Raw genomic sequence first — 19910 nt, 5'->3', positions numbered from 1 at the left:
ATATATTTCTTTCAAAAATTTTGTGGACCTCTGTAGATTTTACTGGGATTCACTTTATTAGACAAAAGCCAGATCCACAAATCCTTTTTAGACAAGTGCTTCTCTGTCTTGAGCTTTTGCCTAGATTCTGAAGGACAACACAATTAAGCTCCCTGGAAACCCTACTGTTTGATAATAATCTTGAGATTCATCCACGTTGTCCTATGTATCAGTTGGTCATTCCTTTTTATTACTATGTACTATTCCATTATATAGATAGACCATAATTTATTTATATATTCACCTGTTGATTGATATTTGGGTTGTTTCTAGTCTTTGGCTATTATAAATAAGGCTGCTGTGAATATTTATGTATATGTCTTTGTGTAGACATAAATTTCATTTCTCATGAGTAAAACCATAGGTGTGGATGACTGAGTCATATGGTAGGTGAATGTTTCACTTTAAAAAAGACCTGCCAAAGTATTTTCCAAAGCGTTTGTGCCATTTTACAGCCCATGAACAGTGTAGAAGTGTTCTTATTGCTTGATATGGTCAATTTAAAAAAATACTTGGATGGTCTGGAAATGCAGATATTGAGAAATCAACATTAAAATTAATAGTAAGAAATCACAATACTCTGAGGTCTCGAGAATAAATAAATATGAAACATCCTGGAGGGATATAGTCTCAGTCCAGGCTACGTTGAATTTTGTCATTAAGGCACTGGTGAGGGATCCCTGGGTGGCGCAGCGGTTTGGCGCCTGCCTTTGGCCCGGGGCGCGATCCTGGAGACCCAGGATCGAATCCCACATCAGGCTCCCGGTGCATGGAGCCTGCTTCTTCCTCCGCCTGCGTCTCTGCCTCTCTCTCTCTCTCTCTGTGACTATCATAAATAAATAAAAGTTAAAAAAAAAAAAAAAAAGGCACTGGTGAACATGATTCTATTTTTACAACTAAAAATAGAATCCACTATGAAAGAGAGCATGTGCAACAAGTAGCTGAATTAGACCATAAAGAATTCAGATAATACAATTATCCTATGAATACTTAATATTTATATAATAATTAAAATTGTACATTTAAAAATATCTAGAGTAAGGAATGAAAACATAAGAAAAAAGCCAATCTATCAAGAGCAGGAAGATTTGATAATTAACCAAACAGAGCTTCCAGAAGTGAAAAAGAATCTAGTAGAAATTAATATTCAAATGACAGTTTAAATACAGAATAGGTGCAGTTAATGAGGGAATTAGTAACTGCCAGAAAGACTTGAAGTAAAAAATATTGGGAAATGTGAGAGAGGAGTTAAGGGTCATGAAGGTCCAATGTGTATCTAAAAGGAGTTCCAGAGGAAGAGAATCAGAGAAAAGCAATATTCAAAGCAATTAGAGCTGTGAGCTTTTTATAGTCATTGAAAGCCATACGCTGTGATCTCTGGTAAGCAGAGCAATAACCAAGCAGGAACAGTGAAAATAAATTCACACCTAGACACATCATACTTCAAACTGTAGAGGAACGAAGACAAAGGGATGATAGCTTAACAAATAGGAGCTTGAATTGCTGGTTCACCCCAGATGCATGCCCTCCGGTTTTAATGAGGTCCTCCATGGTATCTGGCAATCCTATGCCTGGCTTGCTTCCCTCCAAACCCTCCACCCTGCATATTCACTCCCATTCACCTCAGTCTCGTCCTGGGACCATGCCTCTACTTCACAGAGCTGGTATGTGGTTTGTAAATGGAATGGTCTTGATTGTCTGGTTCCAAACGTCTTTCCATCCACATAAGTCCTCACTGCTTTCTCTTTTCCTGTCTTCTTCCCCAGACAAAAAAAAAAAAAAACGGTCTCCCTGCTGAAAGCACATCCTGGCACAGGCGCTCTGAATCCCAGGCTTTCTCAGAGAACGTGTTTGTATTATCTGTCCTCCTATACTTTTTAAAAAGATTTTATTTATTTATTCATGAGACACAGAGCGAGAGAGAGGCAGAGACACAGGCAGAGGGAGAAGCAGGCTCCATGCAGGGAGCCCGAGGTGGGACTCGATCTCGGGACTCCAAGATCACGCCCTGGGCTGAAGGCAGGCGCTAAACCACTGAGCCACCCAGGGATCCCCTGTCCTATATTTTTAATGTCTGTTACCTACTTTCTCTCAGCGTATACATGTGCCCAAATCTGTCCCTTCTTGAGAAACACCAAAAAATCATTGCCCTCATCTTCTCAAGTTAACGCTATCCTTTCAGAGCCAGGCTTCCCTCAAAGGAGTTTAAGCTTCTTGTCATCACTTGTTTACCTCCTACTGCTTGCTCGTTCTTTCTTTCTTTCTTTCTTTCTTTCTTTCTTTCTTTCTTTCTTTCTTTCAAGATTTTATATATTTATTTGAGAGAGAGAGAGAACACAGGTTGCAAGTGAGGGGGGACGGGCAGAGGGAGCAGCAGAAGTCAGCTCCCCGCTAGGTAGAGGGCTTGGTGTGGGACTCGATCACAGGACCCTGAGATCATGACCTGAGCAGAAGGCAGAGGCTTAACTGGCTGAGCCACCCAGGCGCCCCACCTCCTACTTGCTTTCTTGATCCACTCTATGATGGCTCCTGCCACATAGCACACTTTATTGCAAAAGTCATCTATTACCTTGAAGTTGTCAGGTCCAGCTGTCATTTCTGTCATCTTATTTGGCTTCTTGCTACCTGGAAATTTCCTGCCTCCTTGGCTCCCATGATGAATACTTTCTTGGCTCTTATCAGATCTCCTTCAGCTTCTTTACTCGCCAAGTAAATATGGGATCATTGAGATGGTTTTCTTGGTCTCCTGCCTTCTTCCCTTCTAAGAATACCAGTGTTGAGGTCTTAGATACAATTTCAGTTCCCAGTCCTGCTAATCAGTATCTGTGAGACCTTGGGCAGCTTTATTAACCTCTCTGAGCCTCAGCTTCTTTATAAATTGATGGTGAGAGGGCAGCCTGGGTGGCTCAGCAGTTTAGCGCCGCCTTCAGCCCAGGGTGTGATCCTGGAGTCCCGGGATCGAGGGCGTTGGGCTCCCTGCATGGAGCTTGCTTCTCCCTCTGCCTGTGTCTCTGCCTCTCTGTCTCTCTCTGTGTCTCTCACGAATAAATAAAATCTTTAAAAATAAATAAATAGATGGTGAGTATGTCTACCTCGAAGTGCTGTATTCGATGAAATAGTCATGTGTAAAGTGCTTCAGGGCAGTCACTGGTGTATGGCAAGAGCTCGCTATATGGCAGCTGTTTTATTCTTTTTTTTTTCCTCTTCTCTCTTCCTCTCCTTTTAAATATAAGAGTAGATGGGTATTAATAAAGGTTGTTGAGTCCCAGTCCAACTAAACATAATACTGATTATCCCAATGTTGGAAAGCCAGGCTGATGTAATAAATAATTCATTACTTGGGTGAAGATGCAACCATCAAATTGCTTACGTGGGGGTGGGCATGAGAAGGGGAACTACTTTTCATATGTATTTTTCATTGTTTTGATATCATAAAGTTGATTTTTACCTCTTATTTCCAGAAATTTTGAAGAATCTGAAGGTGAGTTGAGAAACAAAGTGGTGGAGTGCCTGGAAAAACCTGCTACTCCCAAAGAGGAAGAGAAGAGACGCCTGGCTTCTCTAAGGCTGCAGAGAAGTTAGGACATAGAGATGGGACAGACACACAGGAATGTGCAAAATTAAATTTTTTTATTTTATTATTTATGATAGTCATACAGAGAGAGAGAGAGGCAGAGACACAGGCAGAGGGAGAAGCAGGCTCCATGCACTGGGAGCCTGACGTGGGATTCAATCCGGGTCTCCAGGATCGTGCCCTGGGCCAAAGGCAGGCGCCAAACCGCTGCGCCACCCAGGGATCCCAGGAATGTGCAAAATTAAATGAAGGTTCAGGGAGTATTTCTACTCGATCTAATGACAAAGTATGCATCGCTGATGAAAACAGAAACATCAACAACCCATCAAAATATACAGTGTGGTTATTTTGCTTTTTCATAAGTGACTAGTACCTATGAACTGCAGCATCTGTTTGAGCACAAGTCATAGATTCATGAGTTTTCTAGTAATCCCAGGGATTTATTTTTATCCCAATTTAGACCATGAGACTGACCAATTCGATGTAGAAATTAATATTTTACTTCAAAATTTCTATCAAGGAATCTTTTGGACAATATATGTCACAGGCAGGGCCTTCCTCTCCCAATACACCTCCAACAATGTGAATATATTGTTTCATGGCAAAGGGGAATTAAGGTTGCAGGTGAAATTAAGGCTGCTAATCAGCTGACCTCAAATAGGGGAAAGTTATTTTTGCTTATCCAGGTAGACCCAATGTAACCACAGGCCAGTTTAATGGTAGAAGAGGGAGGCAGAGACAGAACCAGAAGATGTCAGTGTGAGAGGGGCTCAGCCTGGTGCTGTAGGCTTGGAGGAAGGGGCCACAAGCCATGGAATGCAGGCAGCTTCTGGAAGCTGGGAAAGGCCAGGCAATGGGCGTCCCCAGAAGCCCACAGAAGGAACACAGTCCTCCTGACATGCTGGTTTTAGCTTTGTGAAATCCACTTTAGACTTCTGACCTACAGAACTGAAAGATAATAAATGTGTGTTGTTTTAACTAAGTTTGCTAATTTGTTAAAACAATGATAGAAAACACAGTGTACAAACTAATTCACTTAGAATAATCATTCAACCATTTTAGAAAACTATAACTTTGAAATTCCTTAAGTTCTATTGAATAAACTGTTCTGAAGTGGACACTGACACTTAAGGAGTAGGGTAACTGAGCAAAGAGGATCAAGGCATGTCATGTTAATTATGCCCAAGAAATCATTTTACTGTTTTATTGAATTAATTTCTACTAGCTTCAAATGTACAGATTATAGACTTCTTAAAGGCAGAGACTCTACCTGGTTCTTATATCTTATGCTGGTCTTTTTATAAATGGTGCTTAGCAGAGCCACATTATAACAATTCCAGTGTTGAACACGTGCCTGCAGTTTAGCTATTTATTCATTTACCGTGTTGTTGTTGTGAAGGACGGAGTGGTTACCTTTCTAAGTGATAGAATTCTGCCTGAAATATATGCTCTATAATACAAATAAAGCTAAAATTGCACATTCATACATTGCTGAGCCAAGAAAACAAAGATGAAGTGTTGGTCGGATTATTTTTACATTTGATATAATTTCATTAAATGTGGGGAAAGTATCAGGATTCCCCTAACTGTGAGGAATGTCCCCTTCATGCCTGTATCTTCCTGGTGTGTGAAGTACTATTCTTTCAACTCGGCGTATAAGGGTTACAATCTACTCTTTTAGGGAGAGTGCTTGGCATGGTCACATCATGAGGCTCAGAATATTTAAAAATTTCTCACCACTGTGTTAATGTCAACGTTGGTAGCACAGGACCCCGAGAGACTGGAGCATCTATTCTAGGAGTCTTTTACTGGTCAGCATATGCATGTTTAATTACTTCAGAACATTATGTGGTTCAGACACACTAAATCTGTTGGTGTGCTAAACAAACACTCAACAGTATCTGAATGCATGAAAAATGAAACACAGTTCCTGAAAATCCCAAAGACCAGTAAGTTGTAGGCAGAGAGAGAGAAAAAAGAATGAATGTTTAAGGTCAATGTTTAAGAAGAAACCTATAAAGTCTGCTCCAATGACAAGATGCTTGGCTAAAGTCTCCTTTAGCCAATAGCCACCAAGCCTTATCATTCATGCTCAGATTTTGAGTTCTTTGCTATAAAGTAGGAAGGATCCACTGTGGCAAGTATACAAATCTGCAAGGTTTTCCAACCTACTTCAGCTCCTAATTCACCTTACCCACCTTATGTACACAATTACCTAAATCATGTTCTTGAGGCACAATTGATTACTTTATTCTGGGTTTAGGTTAGCTGCATGTGTTAAGTTGAAACTATTGATTAGACTTGCATGTGTTTTTAGAATAAATTTTATTAAAAATTATGCATCTCGGAAAAAATTATGCATCTCGGTAACTATATATCATAGCTATCAAACTGATCATTTTTTAAGTGGTGTATCAACTCTTAACTTCCCTTCTAGGGATCTTGTAGCATGTATAGTCCAAGCAAGCATGTAGCACTCAAGCATTAGAACTGATGCTTCTTTAAGGCCCAGGGTGGCCTTAGACTTAGGATGGGGACAGAGGAAAAAGAATCAGCTGAGGTAGGGAAATTACAAGGGCATAATTTGATTCTAGAAATTTGCATGACTTCTTGTTGTGGGTAACTTTCTCCTTGTACCCAAATCTGTTGACAGATTTAGCAGACACTCTACTTACTCATATTATAGTCCTGGAGTCTAGGATACATTTACATGATTAAACACAAATATTCTGAAAGCATTTACAATTATACTGGCCACTCTCATAATTTTGTCTATGACTTTGTAAAAAGCCCTGAAAATTATTAAAGTGTATGAAACTCTGCAGTGTTTTTTGTAGGTCTGAAATATTAAAATAAAAAGTCTATTAAACCTGACAACCTATTCTTCTTGGGTACCAAAGGCAAGACAATTTTGTTTTACCTTGAAGTTTTTTCTTTCCTCCCTCCCTCCACCTTTGCCTGCCTCCTTTTCTTTTTTTTTTTAAATTCCCAGCATGTGGAGCTTAGAAATATTAGTAGTAGATAACAAATTCAGCATTGGGAGAATGCATGGGGGTACCAATGTACCATAAGGAGAAAGTACCCAAGATCATGAAAATCACTTTAAATCATAGATACAAACAGATTTTGTATCTATTAAATCCAAGTCATATTATATACAGATTATTATCAAAGAACATGGGACATGTATTTTATTATGCACAACCCAAATAAGAATGTGAATCCCCACTGTTGGGGGTTTAGGATATACCTCAACAGGACCATTCAAAAACAATGTTTTATAGGAATGAATAATCACTCAGAAGTTCCCCAGACAGACAGTAGCTGACGTATTGTTTTGACACTCTTCATGGTTATTGGTCTTTCCAGAAAAAAAAAAAACAAAAAACACGTAATATCACATTAGCAATAGGGAGGGTGAAGAGATATGCAAAGTATGTTTCCAGTGATGTGTGTGGCAAATAAAAAGAATTTAGAAGAAATAGGATTTAAAAATGCTTTACAGAATTTCAGAATCTTTTTTTTTTTCCTGTTCTGCTTCCTTTCCTTCTGCTTAGTCTACTTCAATTTATCTTTAGTCCTATGGTTTTCTGAGGGTAGACAGGTGAGTGCTGGGGGCGGTGGGCCAAATCTTGCCCCAAGATTAACTATAAGATAAGAAAACCAAGTGGACTGCAGTCAGAACATCCAGCTTATAATCCTGATTTTGTCCCTAAAACAGCTTTGTGAGACTGAAGGAGTCTTAAGGTCTTTAAATTGTGGTCTGTAAAGTTGAAAATAAAATTGGACCAGAGGATTTGTAAGGTCCTTCCAGGTTCCATGTCCACCAGTCTTTCTTTTCTAAACTGAACCATCTCCACCCAAAGCTATGTTGGTGGCACATCATCCTGGGGCTCTGCTTTGCTGCTTTTTGATCTGATGACAGAAGGAGGCCTGCAGATGAGTCAAAGGTGAAATTGGGAATAGATGACGCAGCTGGCTGGGTCCATGACTGAATGAGAGGAGTTTGAAAGAGGGAAAACCAGACCTCTTTCACATGCCCCCTAACACAAAGATGTATCAGACTGGGCTGGAGGTCGATTCACTGATCTAGAAGGAGCGAATTCTGTATGCAGAGAACGCCAAGTGCCGCGGGGCTCTGTAGCCGTATCTGCACATCCGCATACTTTCCGTGCTAGTCGTTCAGCACAGACGTTCTCTTCAAGTCAGCACATAGTCCTAGCTATTGACTTAGTAACCTACCTTGAGTCCTACTATTTTAATAAGGAGGCTTGATCACAAATGACATTTACTATATATTGTTACTCTTAATTATTTTATAAAGGGACCTTTAAAAAAACTTTTATAGTTTTCAAAGTACTTTCCCGTACTTTCCATCTCAGAATCACTAAGGGGTAGCGAGGACAGGTACTACCACCTCCAGATTATAGATGAAGAGCCGGAGTTTCAAAAAGATTAAGCAGCAGCCTGAGTAGTAGGAGGTCTGCTGTTTGTAAATAGTGACGGTGGGGTCAGGCTCAGGTATTCTAACTGCCAGTCCGGGGCTCTTTTTGAAATGCCACCTTGTCACCGTACAATGTCGTACAATGTATGATGCTGCTAACAGAGACCGGGAGGATGGAGCTGGTTACTCCATCATCATTATGAGAACAACAACTTAGCAGGACGTTCTCACTCAGACCTTCTGATCGACTTAAAGTTGACTTCCAGCCCCCGGGAACGTGGAACTGTGAAGGGATTGGTACAAGTGTCCCGGGAGCGCTACACAAAAAGCTACTTCACAAATCCCAAGCTCCCGACAGGGATGGATTCGGGGCAGCACCGGGGCCTCCGCGAGCAGACCCTCGGCCACAGAGCAGTCACAGTCCGCCTGGCTCGGCCCTGCGAGCTTTTAGAACGCGATGCAGCCTGCTGCAAGTGTCTTTTCTCTTTAAAGAAAACCGTTAGGCATCTTCAAGAAGGTCATCCACAATAGTATTTAGAACTTAAATGTACCAAAATCTGTGTTTCCAAGATGGCAGAACAATTCTAAGTGCTCATCAACTAATTGTCAGCTCTCCATTTCCCTTTCTCCATTTCCTTTTTTTTCTAAAGGGAAATTCTCTTTCTTGGTTTCTAAAGTACGGTGATTTGACAAATTGGATCGGAAAAAGACGGGTCATACCAACAGTAAGACTGTTCATTTTTTTCTTTCAGATCCATATTTTTCAGAATTTGAGACAGAATACTAATCTTACTTTTTTTTTTTCATTTAAACCATTTAGGTAATTTTACCTTTTTTTCGTTTCCATTGAAATCAATATCCTGTCTATATACAAACTGCTGAGTACATTGCTCAGGCTGACTTTATCACCATACGGAAAAACTTTAGAAAAACACTAACATATGAAGGTGTTTAGCTGTTTTATATAAAATACCTTTGACTTTTACAGATACGGCACTATTTAAGTAAGTTCTCCACAGATGACAGGAATGCCAGTTCGAACTCCTGATCAGAGAATCTGCTCACAGATGCCCGAGCATTGCTTCGGATTTGGAGTCTCTTTTCCTCAGACATGGAAAGAATATGAGCCATGGTCTCAGCGTAGTCTTCTTCGCTTTCAGCCAGAAATCCAGTTATCTCTCTTTGGTGTGGAACGACAATGTCGAGCTTCGGGCCCCCTGAATTGTGTGCAAGGATAATTGTGCCAGCTGCCATACACTCGACAACTCCTGAGAAACAAACAAAAGCTGTGTAGTCTTTTAACATTTTGAGAGCGTTCATAAGAACAAGGATGAGCAGAAACCTCTAAAAATATTAAGCCACTCATGAGAAATTTAAGTAAATGTTGCGTCTATAAATTTGCTTATTAAAATTCCGCAGTACCAAATGAAAGTTTTTTAGTTTCGAAGCTTCGCAATAATGCTATTTCATTCTTAACTGAAACAGACAAGCAGGTGGAGGTCTATATAACAGATATACTGCGGACACTGAAACAAAGCAGAAGACCATACAGTGTGAGCAAGAAGGCAGATGATTAATGGCTACTGGTAAGTTGTAAAAAGATATCAAAAGCAAAATCTCAGGAGTTCAAATCACAGCATCAGGTTTCTCTCCTCCCTCCACTTCCCTTCTCTGTTGGCTCCTGCTTCTACCCACTTCTTAGCCGTTCTTGTTTCCAGCGTTTTGTACTAGGGCCTCCTCTCGCTGGGCACACTTTCCCCAAGCAATGAGGTAACTCATCCGTGGGGTTTCTGCAACTGCCGGGACAGTGACGCCAGCTCCTCTGTTTCCAGGTCAAGCCCCTCACCTGCACTTCTAGACCAGTGCCCACTGGGACGCACACACACCTCCGTGTCCCACCAACACCTAACTCTGCGTGCGAGGAGCCCGGCTCATCGGTTGCCTCTCCTCTTGGAGTCCATCTCTAGGGGAAAGCCATCCACCACTGACACACTTGTCCAACTCAAAGCACCAGGAGGTCCCCTGTGACTCTTCTTTCTCCTTCGTCTAACAAATCCAATTCATCACCAAGTCCTGCTCAATCCTGCTTCAGAATCCGCTCGGGCATGTTCGCCCGCCACATTCAGATCCCACCCCATCAGGTTGCCGGGGCAGCCCCACACACCCTCCTGCCTTCCTCGTCTGGCTCTCTCTGCTCCTCACCAATCCACCCCTCCACGTGGCACCCGGAGTGAACTGGAGGAAACAGAAAGCTTTTCAATCCAACACTTAAAATCGGTCTATCTTCTCCCACTGGCATCACACGGCCACCTGATCTGGCCCCAGCCCCCCCGCTCCTTTGGCAAGCTGTACCTCCATCGTCCCTTCAGCGTGCCTGTGAAGGCTCCCTTTGTCACACCTGTCTCAACGCTGTTTCCTCTGCTGGATATTCTCCTCTTTTGCAAGGCTGGCTTCTAATTATTGTTCAGGTCCCAGCTTACAAGTGACATCATGTCCTCGGGCAATTGTTCTCCGACCTCACAAATCTACATCAGGTGTTTCTCTGCTTGCCCTGACATAGGTCTTAGCACCCTGTCCAGTAAAGTACTGTTTAACTGGTTTGCATCACACGCAGAGCTGGGGGTCTCTGAACACCAGTTTGCGTCCCGGTCATTTCCCCGCACCCACCACAAGCCTGGCACCGTGCATGCTCAGTAAGTCTCTGCGGAAGGAAGCGCAGGAAGTCAAACCCCATGCAGAAGGCTTGAACCAGAGTTCTTGCTGTATGTCTAAGCTTAGTCGTGTGCTACCAACCAGGGATTGACAAGAGTAGAAGATAAACTGTAGCCTTCGTATAGGAAACTTCACTTTTATGTTCTTCCATTTTCCCTGAACACCGAGCATGGGAAGGCACAAAGCCACCACTGGAGGTGAGTCAGATACTTAAACAGGATTCAGCAGGAAGAGGGGAGGCCATTCTAGTAATGAGTAGGGAATCAATAGAAGAGCCAAGAGAAGTCTGTGTGGAGCCCAGCGGATTCAGCTTTTGGTGTACAACAAAATCACCCGAGGAGCTTTACCAAAATACATCTACCTGGGCTCCACCCAAGAACTCAGATTTGGTCCTTGAGTGAGATTAGGCCGGGAACCTGCACTGGTCCGCAGATGGGGTTGGGAGGGGCAGAGAAACTGTGGTAGATAAGAGCAGGGGCTGTCTGAGGGATGATCCAGGCTCTACCTCTTCCTGTGGCTGAACAAGGACAAGTTCAAAACCTCTCTGTGCCTGAGTTTATTTGTAAAATGGAAATAAGAGGGATCCTGGTGTGGCTCAGCGGTTTAGCGCCTGCCTTTGGCCCAGGGCATGATCCTGGAGACCCGAGATCCAGTCCCATGTCAGGCTCCCTGCATGGAGCCTGCTTCTCCCTCTGCCTGTGCCTCTGCCGGCCTCTCTCTCTCTTTCTCTCTCTGCATCTTTCATGAATGAATAAATAAATAAAATCTTTAAAAAAATAAATAAAAATAAAATAAAAATATAAAAAAAATGGAATTAAGAATATATATGAAGCAGGATTAAGTCAGATAACACTTGAAAAATCCCAACAGTGACTTCTATGCAGTAAATTGTCAATAAATATCACCTATTATTACTGACTACATACTGTCATGTCCTGCAGGGTCTCAAATGAAAAGAGCTTACTTGGTGGACCAGTGGAAGAGCATGAAGACTTGATAAAAACTTCCACAATATTATCATTGTATCAAGAGAACCTAAAATGTACATTCTCATGGCGCCAAACGAGTTGCTTAAAGGACAGACTCACCAATCCCAAAATGCTCGTTCCACATGGTATGCAGACCAATTGTTGCTTCAGACAAGTAATGCTTCAACTCGTCAAATGGGATGTTTATTTTAAATTCCACATCTTCTTGAATTCCTAGATCCTCAGCAAGCCTTCTCAGTTGGTTTACCCTCAGCTCATCATCTTGGTTACGACAACCTCCAATGAGGACAAGTTTAAGTGAAGGAAGTGGCTCAGCCACCTTTTTATTCAGCAACTTAGCAAAGGCTTTGATCTGCAAAGGATGATTCTTTTCAGGCCGGAACTGGCCAATGGAAACCAGTAAATGTCCTGGGGTCGTCTTTTTCTCACGTAAGGGAATGTCCAGAAATGTCTGCACGTCACAAGGTGGATAAACAATGTTAGTGCAATTCCCAACCTTCCACAGTGAGAGAATGTGATTTAGCGTCCAGGAAGAATTGACCATCACTACATCACTGCAAGAACCAACAAGTCCATAAACAAAAGCAAATAAATAATAATAGATGAGCTTTAATTTGCTGAGAAAAGGATTCCTGGTAATGAAGGCTGCATTGTTAAAGCCAACATTTTGATTCTTCACTACGGAAAGCATGTCGGTGCTGATGGTGGGATAATGAACATAGCTTCCGACGCGACAACCACCTAAATACTTAAACAGAGGAAGTGTGAACGCGTATCCCATTGAATCGATGTAAATGTCGGGAACACACTGCATTAGAGCTTCCCAGCCAAGAAAAATGGACCCTAGACTTTGGCCCAGCAGTGTGAAGTGAGGATAGAGTGAATCTTCCACAAGGTAGCGTTTCCTTAAGAAGACAAACTTCACTGGGTGAGTGAGTTTGATGTTAAATCTTTGGAAAGCGCCTTCTAGTATCTGCTGTCCACTGACGTCGACGTCACCAGTATAAACGACGTAAACTGCTTCAGGGTACCTAAAATAGAATGTAATACTTAAGGTTTTCCTTAGTGTAGGTGAGAACCAAGCAAAAAGTTGTAGATAATTATTTTCTCACAAGGTTACTAAGAGTAACCTTATTTTAGACTGAAAAAAAGGTTTTCCACGTCTTTCATTCATTGTTCTTGGTTCTCCTCTTTCCTGAGTCTTCTGCTGCCCTGCGAGTGAAATGTTAGTCCTCCAAATGAGATCTCTAGTTCTTTGCTATTTCCTCTTCTAAGACTTTCGCATAGAGCAGACATCAACAAAAATTGCTGATCGACATTTCTGTCTTTAAGAAATATTCAGAAACTTTATTTTGACAAATTTCTCAATATAAAAATGGTACTAAAATATTAATAACATTCAGAAACAAGAGTTAAAATTTACTAAATGTATCTTTAGATAGAATTGTAAATGCTAAAGCATCACTCAGTGTTTTTATCTGAGACATGCAACAAGATTCTTCAAGCTAGATCTGGTGCCTGCATCAGCCTCTGGTTGCTTAAAGATGATGGCCACAGACTCTTTGACATTTGTCGAGCGGTGGGATCTACACCACCTCCTCTGGAATAACAGTGGGCTCTGTGACTCTTTTAACCATTAGCCTATGTCAAAGGTGACATCTTGCCAGTTTCTAGACCCAGGCTCTAAGAGCGGCAATTTCTACTTCGCTCTAGAGAAGTCAGCTGTCACATGAGGAGTCCAGTATCCTGAGACTGCCGTGTTGTGTGCCAGACCAAGGCCGTCATGTGCAGAGGCTGCAGGGCGACAGAGATGCCTGACCTGTATCCCACACCCTCACCCACGGGAGCTGCTGCCACCGTCCCAGCCCAGGAAGCAGACAGGTTAGCAAAGGCCTTCAGATGACTGGGCCCCAGCTGCCATCTAATGCAGCTGCTTGGCATGAGGGATTCCCAACAGGGCCTGTCAGTGTCTAAACTGTTAGAAAGAACAATAAATTCTTGTTTTAGCCATTACAGCAACAGGTCAGCAGAATGTCATCTCTCTGTTTGAAATTCTCATACAGTTTTCCACAGCATTTAGAATTAAACCTAAACTCCTTACCCTGCTCACTCAAGTCCTGTGTAACATGAGGCCTCCACTGTCTCACATGCCCGCACGGTCGGCCAAACTGAATTCCTTTCTGTGAACAAGCCAAGGTCCTTCTTGTTTTAGGGAACTTGTAATCCCCTCTGCTTTGAATTCTCTTTTCTCACATTCACTGTCTTTTCCTGAGGCTGACAGTATGGCATGTGGATTACAACATGGACTCTGGTTAACTCAGTTTCCTCACCTGTCAAATGAGGGTAAGAGTAACAACCTCATACGGTTGTAGTGAGGACTGAGTGGGTTGTAGTGAGGACTGAGTGGCATGTAAAGCACTCCAGGCAATGCCTGGCATAGAGGTAAGTGCTCAGTAAATGTCAGCTGCTTTTGTCATTTAGACTCCATTAAGTGTTACCTCCTTGGAGATTTTCCCTAATCACTCATCCTAAAGTATGGAATCACTCTCATGTTATCCTATTTTAATTTCTCTCGCCGCATTTCTCACCACTTGATATTTTTCTTTGTTTATTATCTTGTCTCTCTCTCAGCTAAAATCTAAGATCTGTGCATGGTAGAGCTATCACAAAACTTTACTACTGCCCTTTTACTAGAGCTAGATAATCCAGTTTGACAAGTTAATGCACAGAGTTATGAGAAGCAAAGAACAGGAGGAATTAGAGTGGGAGTAGGGAAGGCCTGAAGGAGGAGGCCGTTACGCTGGGATTTAAGAAAATGTTTTGGATCTGGGCAGTTATGGAAGATGGCAAAGGAAATGCGGGGGTGGAGGCTGGGAGCCAGGATGAGAATATAAAAATGTAAAGCGAAGGGAATTCTGTGCGAGGGCTCAGGAAATGGATGAAGGGCATGTGCCAGGAAGCAGTGTAACCGTAGAAGAATAATAGTTTTCCTCCTATGATACAATCATCAATGGAACTTCTACTTTATTATGTTTGTTCCTCTTTAAAAGGGAATCATAAACATTTTGGGGGTGGGGATGGGGATGTGGGTGGGGAGAAGGAAGCCTCAAACTTTAAATGACTCTAACGCGGTAACTTAAGACTATCTAACTGGTAATGGTATCAACCTCAGAATCAAACAAACACTTTCACAGACATTATTTCCTGCGGCCACTACTGACTAAAAGTATTTAGGTTTAAAGTACTCCCCATTACTTAGTCTATTTCTGTTTATTTCTTCTCCACACATTCTTCCAAGGAGACAGTTATCCCCACTACATTTTGCCATCAAAAAGCAGACTTTCCCTTCCTATTTTTTTTTTTTTTATCATATCAACTAAAATTCAACATGCTCTTGTAATGCAGGTTGGCATATAACAGAAGTATTTCCTTATTGAAGAACAATTAATTCCTGGCTACAAAGAAGGTAGTGGAGCAAGCTGATTATCTGGACAAGGATTTTTCTTTAATGGTAATAATAGAGTAAATGAGCTAGGAGAGATGCATACCTACTTTTTCTGCAGGGCCCTTAAGGCACACCACAAAACTCTTTCTCCTCCTCCACCAGCATTGCAGTATGGATGAAAAAATGCAACCACCGTTTGCTTCTTCCCATTTTTGCTGGTTGATACTGACTCTTTCTTTTTCTGTAGCAGCAGTCTGATTCCCCAGAGGATAGCGAACAGACATACACATAAAGTTCCACAGACTGTTAGCCCAGGGACGAACAATGAATAAAAAAATCTGAAACAAGAAGGAAAATGTAAAAATCGACAAAATGCCCATTCTAAAGAAACTACAATTTAAAGTCTACTTTTACATAGCCACTTTATACATTAATAGTGAACACAAAAGTTTTATAGCTGGGAGTCTGCTAACAACATACTCAACTTTTAATATTCTAACACATAAAATGTCCAATGTCAGAAGGGCAAATCCCCCTTAATTCTGATCTCCATAGGATGCTAGCAATTCAGTATAACTTTTCTTTTTAATTGGCAGTGAAAAATCAATGTTGAGCCACCTTTCTCCTAACAGTATATGTGTTAAATGATTAATAACAAATTTAATTACTAAGCTGAACAAGATATGATTAGGAATGGCAATTGATCCTCAAATTTATGACACAGACTTCTAATTAGTTAAAAGTCTGATGAAATTGTAAATCATTTTTATTCTCTCACTTCACCTTCTGGGGCAAGAGGAACTTAGATACCTCCACTTCTATTACAAGTTCTGCATTTGATCTGTTTCTATGACCCTGAAATAACTGCCTTCCCTCCTGTACTTCTAAGCGAGTTGCCAAAAATGCACCAACAACCTACTTCACACACATTGGTAAACTCACTCCTATTACAACACTTTGATGTCATTGCCTCCATTTGCGCTAAATAGCAGTTTTATCCACCATTACTTTTGCACTATAGGTACAAATGTAAACATAATGAAAAAACAAATGTTATTTTCAATTATTATAAAAATAGTTTTAACCTTGAAGAACTACTAACAGGGTCTTGGGGACCTGCTAGGGTCTATGACCATACTTTGAGAACCATTGCCTTAAAGGATGAACAGAGTTTGACAGAAGTGGAAAGATTTGTCATTTATTTAACATTTGGAATACATGAATTCATTAAAGCAATATTATAGAGCTTTCCCAGGACAAGCCAAAAGCCCATTTAACTTAAAATGTGGCTGACTGGGGATCCCTGGGTGGCTCAGTGGTTTGGCACTTGCCTTCCCAGGGTGTGATCCTGGGATCCCGGGACTGAGTCCCACATCGGGCTCCCTGTGTGGAGCCTGCTTCTCCCTCTACCTGTGTCTCTGCCTCTCTCTGTGTCTCTCAGAAATAAATAAATAAAATCTTTAAAAGAATGTGGCTGACCTATATTACATAATACAAAGATTTTTATGACATTTCCTTCTAATGATTTAAATGGTAAGATTCATATGATAGATTTTCAACTTGACCTATTTAACTTAAAATCAGGAAAAAAGGGCAGCCCTGGTGGCGCAGCAGTTTAGCGCCGCCTGCAGCGCGGGGTGTGATCCTGGAGACCTGGGATCAAGTCCCATGTCAGGCTCCCTGAGTAGAGCCTGCTTCTCCCTCTGCCTGTGTCAATGCCTCTCTCTCTCTCTCTCTCTGTGTCTCATGAATAAATAAAATTTTTTGTTAAAAATCAGGAAAAAACCCCCATATTAATGACTAAAGTTGAGCCAGTCCTTTATTGCGTCTGTTAGTTTTGAAGACTCAGACTCTATAGATAAATTTATTAAACATCCTGTATTGCTTGCACATTAAAACTACTCATTTTAGGGGCACCAACTACTCAGTTAAGTGCCAGCTCAGTTTATGATCTCAGGGTCCTGGGATGGAGCCCCTCATCAGACTCTGGGCTCATCAGGGAGTCTGCGAAGGGTTCTCTCTCCCCCTCTCTAAAATAAATAAATCTTTAAAAAAAAACTATCAATTTTAGAATTTATTTAAATATAACTAAAAATATGTGCCATTAAATAATGTTTATCATAGAAACACAAGGCTTTCTTGGTGGCGCAGCGGTTTGGCGCCTTCCTTTGGCCCAGGGCGCAATCCTGGAGAACCGGGATCGAATCCCACGTCGGGCTCCCGGTGCATGGAGCCTGCTGCTCCCTCTGCCTGTGTCTCTCTCTCTCTCTCTCTGTGCGTCTCATGAATAAATAATTTTTTTTTTATGATAGTCACACAGAGAGCGAGAGAGGCAGAGACACAGGCAGAGGGAGCAGCAGGCTCCATGCACCGGGAGCCCGACGTGGGATTCGATCCCGGGTCTCCAGGATCGCGCCCCGGGCCAAAGGCAGGCGCCAAACCGCTGCGCCACCCAGGGATCCCATGATTTTTCTTTTTTGCTCATCTATTTCCTAACTTTTTTTACAAGAAACAATGTAGTGTCTATGTGATAAAATTTTATGTGACTATTCTTCCATCAACCAGAAATAAAGATCAGCGGGTAATCATGGAGCTGAGGACTCAGCATGAAGTTTCTATCTGTGAACTAAAACCGTCCCTAAGAGGGCTCGGGAGGCCAGCGCGGAGCCCGATCCCTCAGTCCCGAAGGCCGGACAGTCCTGGGGAGCAGCTGCCTGCGCAGACCCCGCCCCCCCGCCCTCCCCTAGGGTGTCACTCACCCCGCCCGCCCCGCCCCCCAGCTTCCTGTCCCGCGGGACCTGCGTGGGGGGGGTGCGCGCGCATCTCCCAGAGCGTCCCAGGAGCAGCCAGGAGACCCCCGCCCCCCCTCGGGTGTCACTCACCCCGCCCGCCCGCCCCCCGGCTTCCGGTCGGGGAGCCGGGGGCCCTCTCCTGCGGTTCCGCCAGAGCCCGTGCCTCTCTGCTCTTCGCGGAAAACCGAGGCCAAAACCAAGCCACTGCTGCCGGTGGGACGGTGGTTTTGTCTCCAAAGCTGACGAAGCCGACGTCTGGCCATGGCCGTGTCGGTGAGGAGGGGCGGCCACGACGGGAGAGGGAGAGCCCATCCTCCACCGAAGGGCAGACGCGGTGGTTCGGAGCGGGCTTCGTGGCTCGGCCACACAGGAGGAGTGAGCAGGAACGACCCGTGACAGGGCGAGGACAGCGACGGCGCGAGGAACACCAGGAGGGGAGACGCCGGCCCTCACCGCACGGGGCAGGCCGAGACGAGGCGGTAAACGGAGTCTGATCCGGTCAGCTCCAGTCTGACTGGAAACTCCGAGGTGAGAGGAAAGCGCTGTCTTTGAGGAAACAGCCTAGGACCGGGGCAGGAGGACCCCCTCCCCGCCAGTTCCAGTTGCACGAGGCGGACAGGTGTCCCCGCGAAAGAAAACGCCTGCAAACCCGCCCCACCGCGCTCCTCACCTCAGTAACTCGCACAGGCACCAGCCCCCTTTGGCGGCCGCCATCTTCCCTCGACCCCCGACCTCCGGAAGCGCTTCGCTGTTCCTCTTCTCTATTGGCTCCTGAGGAAGCGGGGGGTGTTCTCCCCGCCCCCGCGGGGCCCATCTTGCGTTTCAATTGGCTGCTGGCAGTAGCTTCCCACGGCCTTCCAGCCAATAGAATCTCCCGGGGAGGAGACGAGTGTTCGGCGTGGCGCACGAGGGTCCCGCCCCAACGGGCGGGGCCGGAGCGGGAGTCGGGCTGCGGGCGTGGCCTGCGAGGGACCCCGGCGCCCCGCCCTCGGCCCCCTCCCCCACGGGAAGCCCCCCGCCCGGGGCCCGCGGGCGGTTGAGACCAATGGGAGGCCCTTGCGCGCCTCGGGTCGATTTTCCAGGTGCAGAGGTCACCCCCGGCGCGGCCGTAACGCCTGGGATCCGGCGCTCGGGAGCCAGGCGCGGACCCGGACCCGGAGCCGGCGCCCGCCGCACCGCACCTCCCCGCCCGCGGCCGGCGCGCCCTGGGTCCGCATCTCCGCGTCCGCCCCGCGGCCCTCCCGGCGCTCGCTGCAGGCCGCAGACCGAGTCCGCAGCGCCCCCGCCCGAGGTAGCGGAGCCCCGGGGAGGACCGGCCCCGCCAGGGTGCGAGCGCGGCTCCGGGGCCCGTGGCGCGCGTCTGACCCACCCGCGGGCGAGGGCTGCGGGTCCCGGGCCTGGCCCCGTGGGGGCGCCCGGCCGGAGAGATGCCGCGCTCACCGCGCCCTTGTCCCCCTCCGCCCCCACCAGGTGACCCCAGGATTCGGTGCCCCCGGAGGACGATGCTGCAGCCGTAAGCCGGAGAAGAGGCCGGTCGGACAGTAAGTGTCGTTCCCGGGCGCCGGGCGCGCACACCCACCTGGCGGCCCCTGCCCGCCCACCTGGCGGCCGGCGTCCGCGGGGGCGGGACGCGGAGCCCCAGCCCCGGGGAGTCGGGATCCTACCCCGAGCAGCCCCAGGACAGGCGGGGGCCCGGGCGGGTCTGCAGGACACCTTCCCGTTCATCTTGGTGCTGAGGAATCTGGAGCTGGCCACGTAAAGTGAGCGTCGACTTGCTGCCGCGTAAGAGCGCGAATTGCCCAGGCTGATTAAGTTAATTGCCCAGAGAGAAGTTACTCGGAGCGTGCGGATCTCTGGGTCTGTTCAGGTCCTGCAACTTTTTTTTTTTTTTTTTTTTTAAAAACAGGCTCCACAC

General features: G+C 44.8%; 2 protein-coding genes across 4 annotated transcripts in view; one reads left to right on the top strand and one right to left on the bottom strand.

The window, feature by feature from the left end:
* Nucleotides 1–3778: 3778 nt before the first annotated feature.
* Nucleotides 3779–18774, bottom strand: ALG11 (ALG11 alpha-1,2-mannosyltransferase). 2 transcript variants are annotated; one of them, XM_041731383.1, is made up of 5 exons: nucleotides 18666–18774; nucleotides 15311–15541; nucleotides 11858–12789; nucleotides 9031–9325; nucleotides 3779–8541 (listed from the first exon to the last, which is right to left on the bottom strand). In XM_041731383.1, the coding sequence occupies exons 1-4, from the start codon at nucleotides 18707–18709 to the stop codon at nucleotides 9054–9056; spliced, it is 1479 nt and encodes a 492-aa protein (XP_041587317.1). In that variant the 5' UTR covers nucleotides 18710–18774; the 3' UTR covers nucleotides 3779–8541; nucleotides 9031–9053. The 2 variants fall into 2 exon arrangements, with proteins under 2 accessions (XP_041587317.1, XP_041587316.1); XM_041731382.1 differs by lacking the exon at nucleotides 3779–8541 and having other exon boundaries at nucleotides 9000–9325.
* ATP7B (ATPase copper transporting beta) overlaps nucleotides 18245–19910 on the top strand; it is a 64726-nt gene continuing 63060 nt past the window's right edge. Inside the window, exons 1-2 of one of the 2 annotated variants that reach the window (XM_041731380.1) lie at nucleotides 18245–18523; nucleotides 19466–19536. The gene's annotated coding sequence lies outside the window, so the exon portion shown is untranslated. Of the gene's footprint in view, nucleotides 19287–19465; nucleotides 19537–19910 lie in introns of both variants that reach the window. The other variant, XM_041731378.1, reaches the window with a different exon arrangement.

The sequence above is a fragment of the Vulpes lagopus genome, chromosome 16, assembly GCF_018345385.1.
Source record: "Vulpes lagopus strain Blue_001 chromosome 16, ASM1834538v1, whole genome shotgun sequence".
Lineage (NCBI taxonomy): Eukaryota > Metazoa > Chordata > Mammalia > Carnivora > Canidae > Vulpes > Vulpes lagopus.
This window is presented reverse-complemented; position numbering and strand designations above follow the sequence as displayed.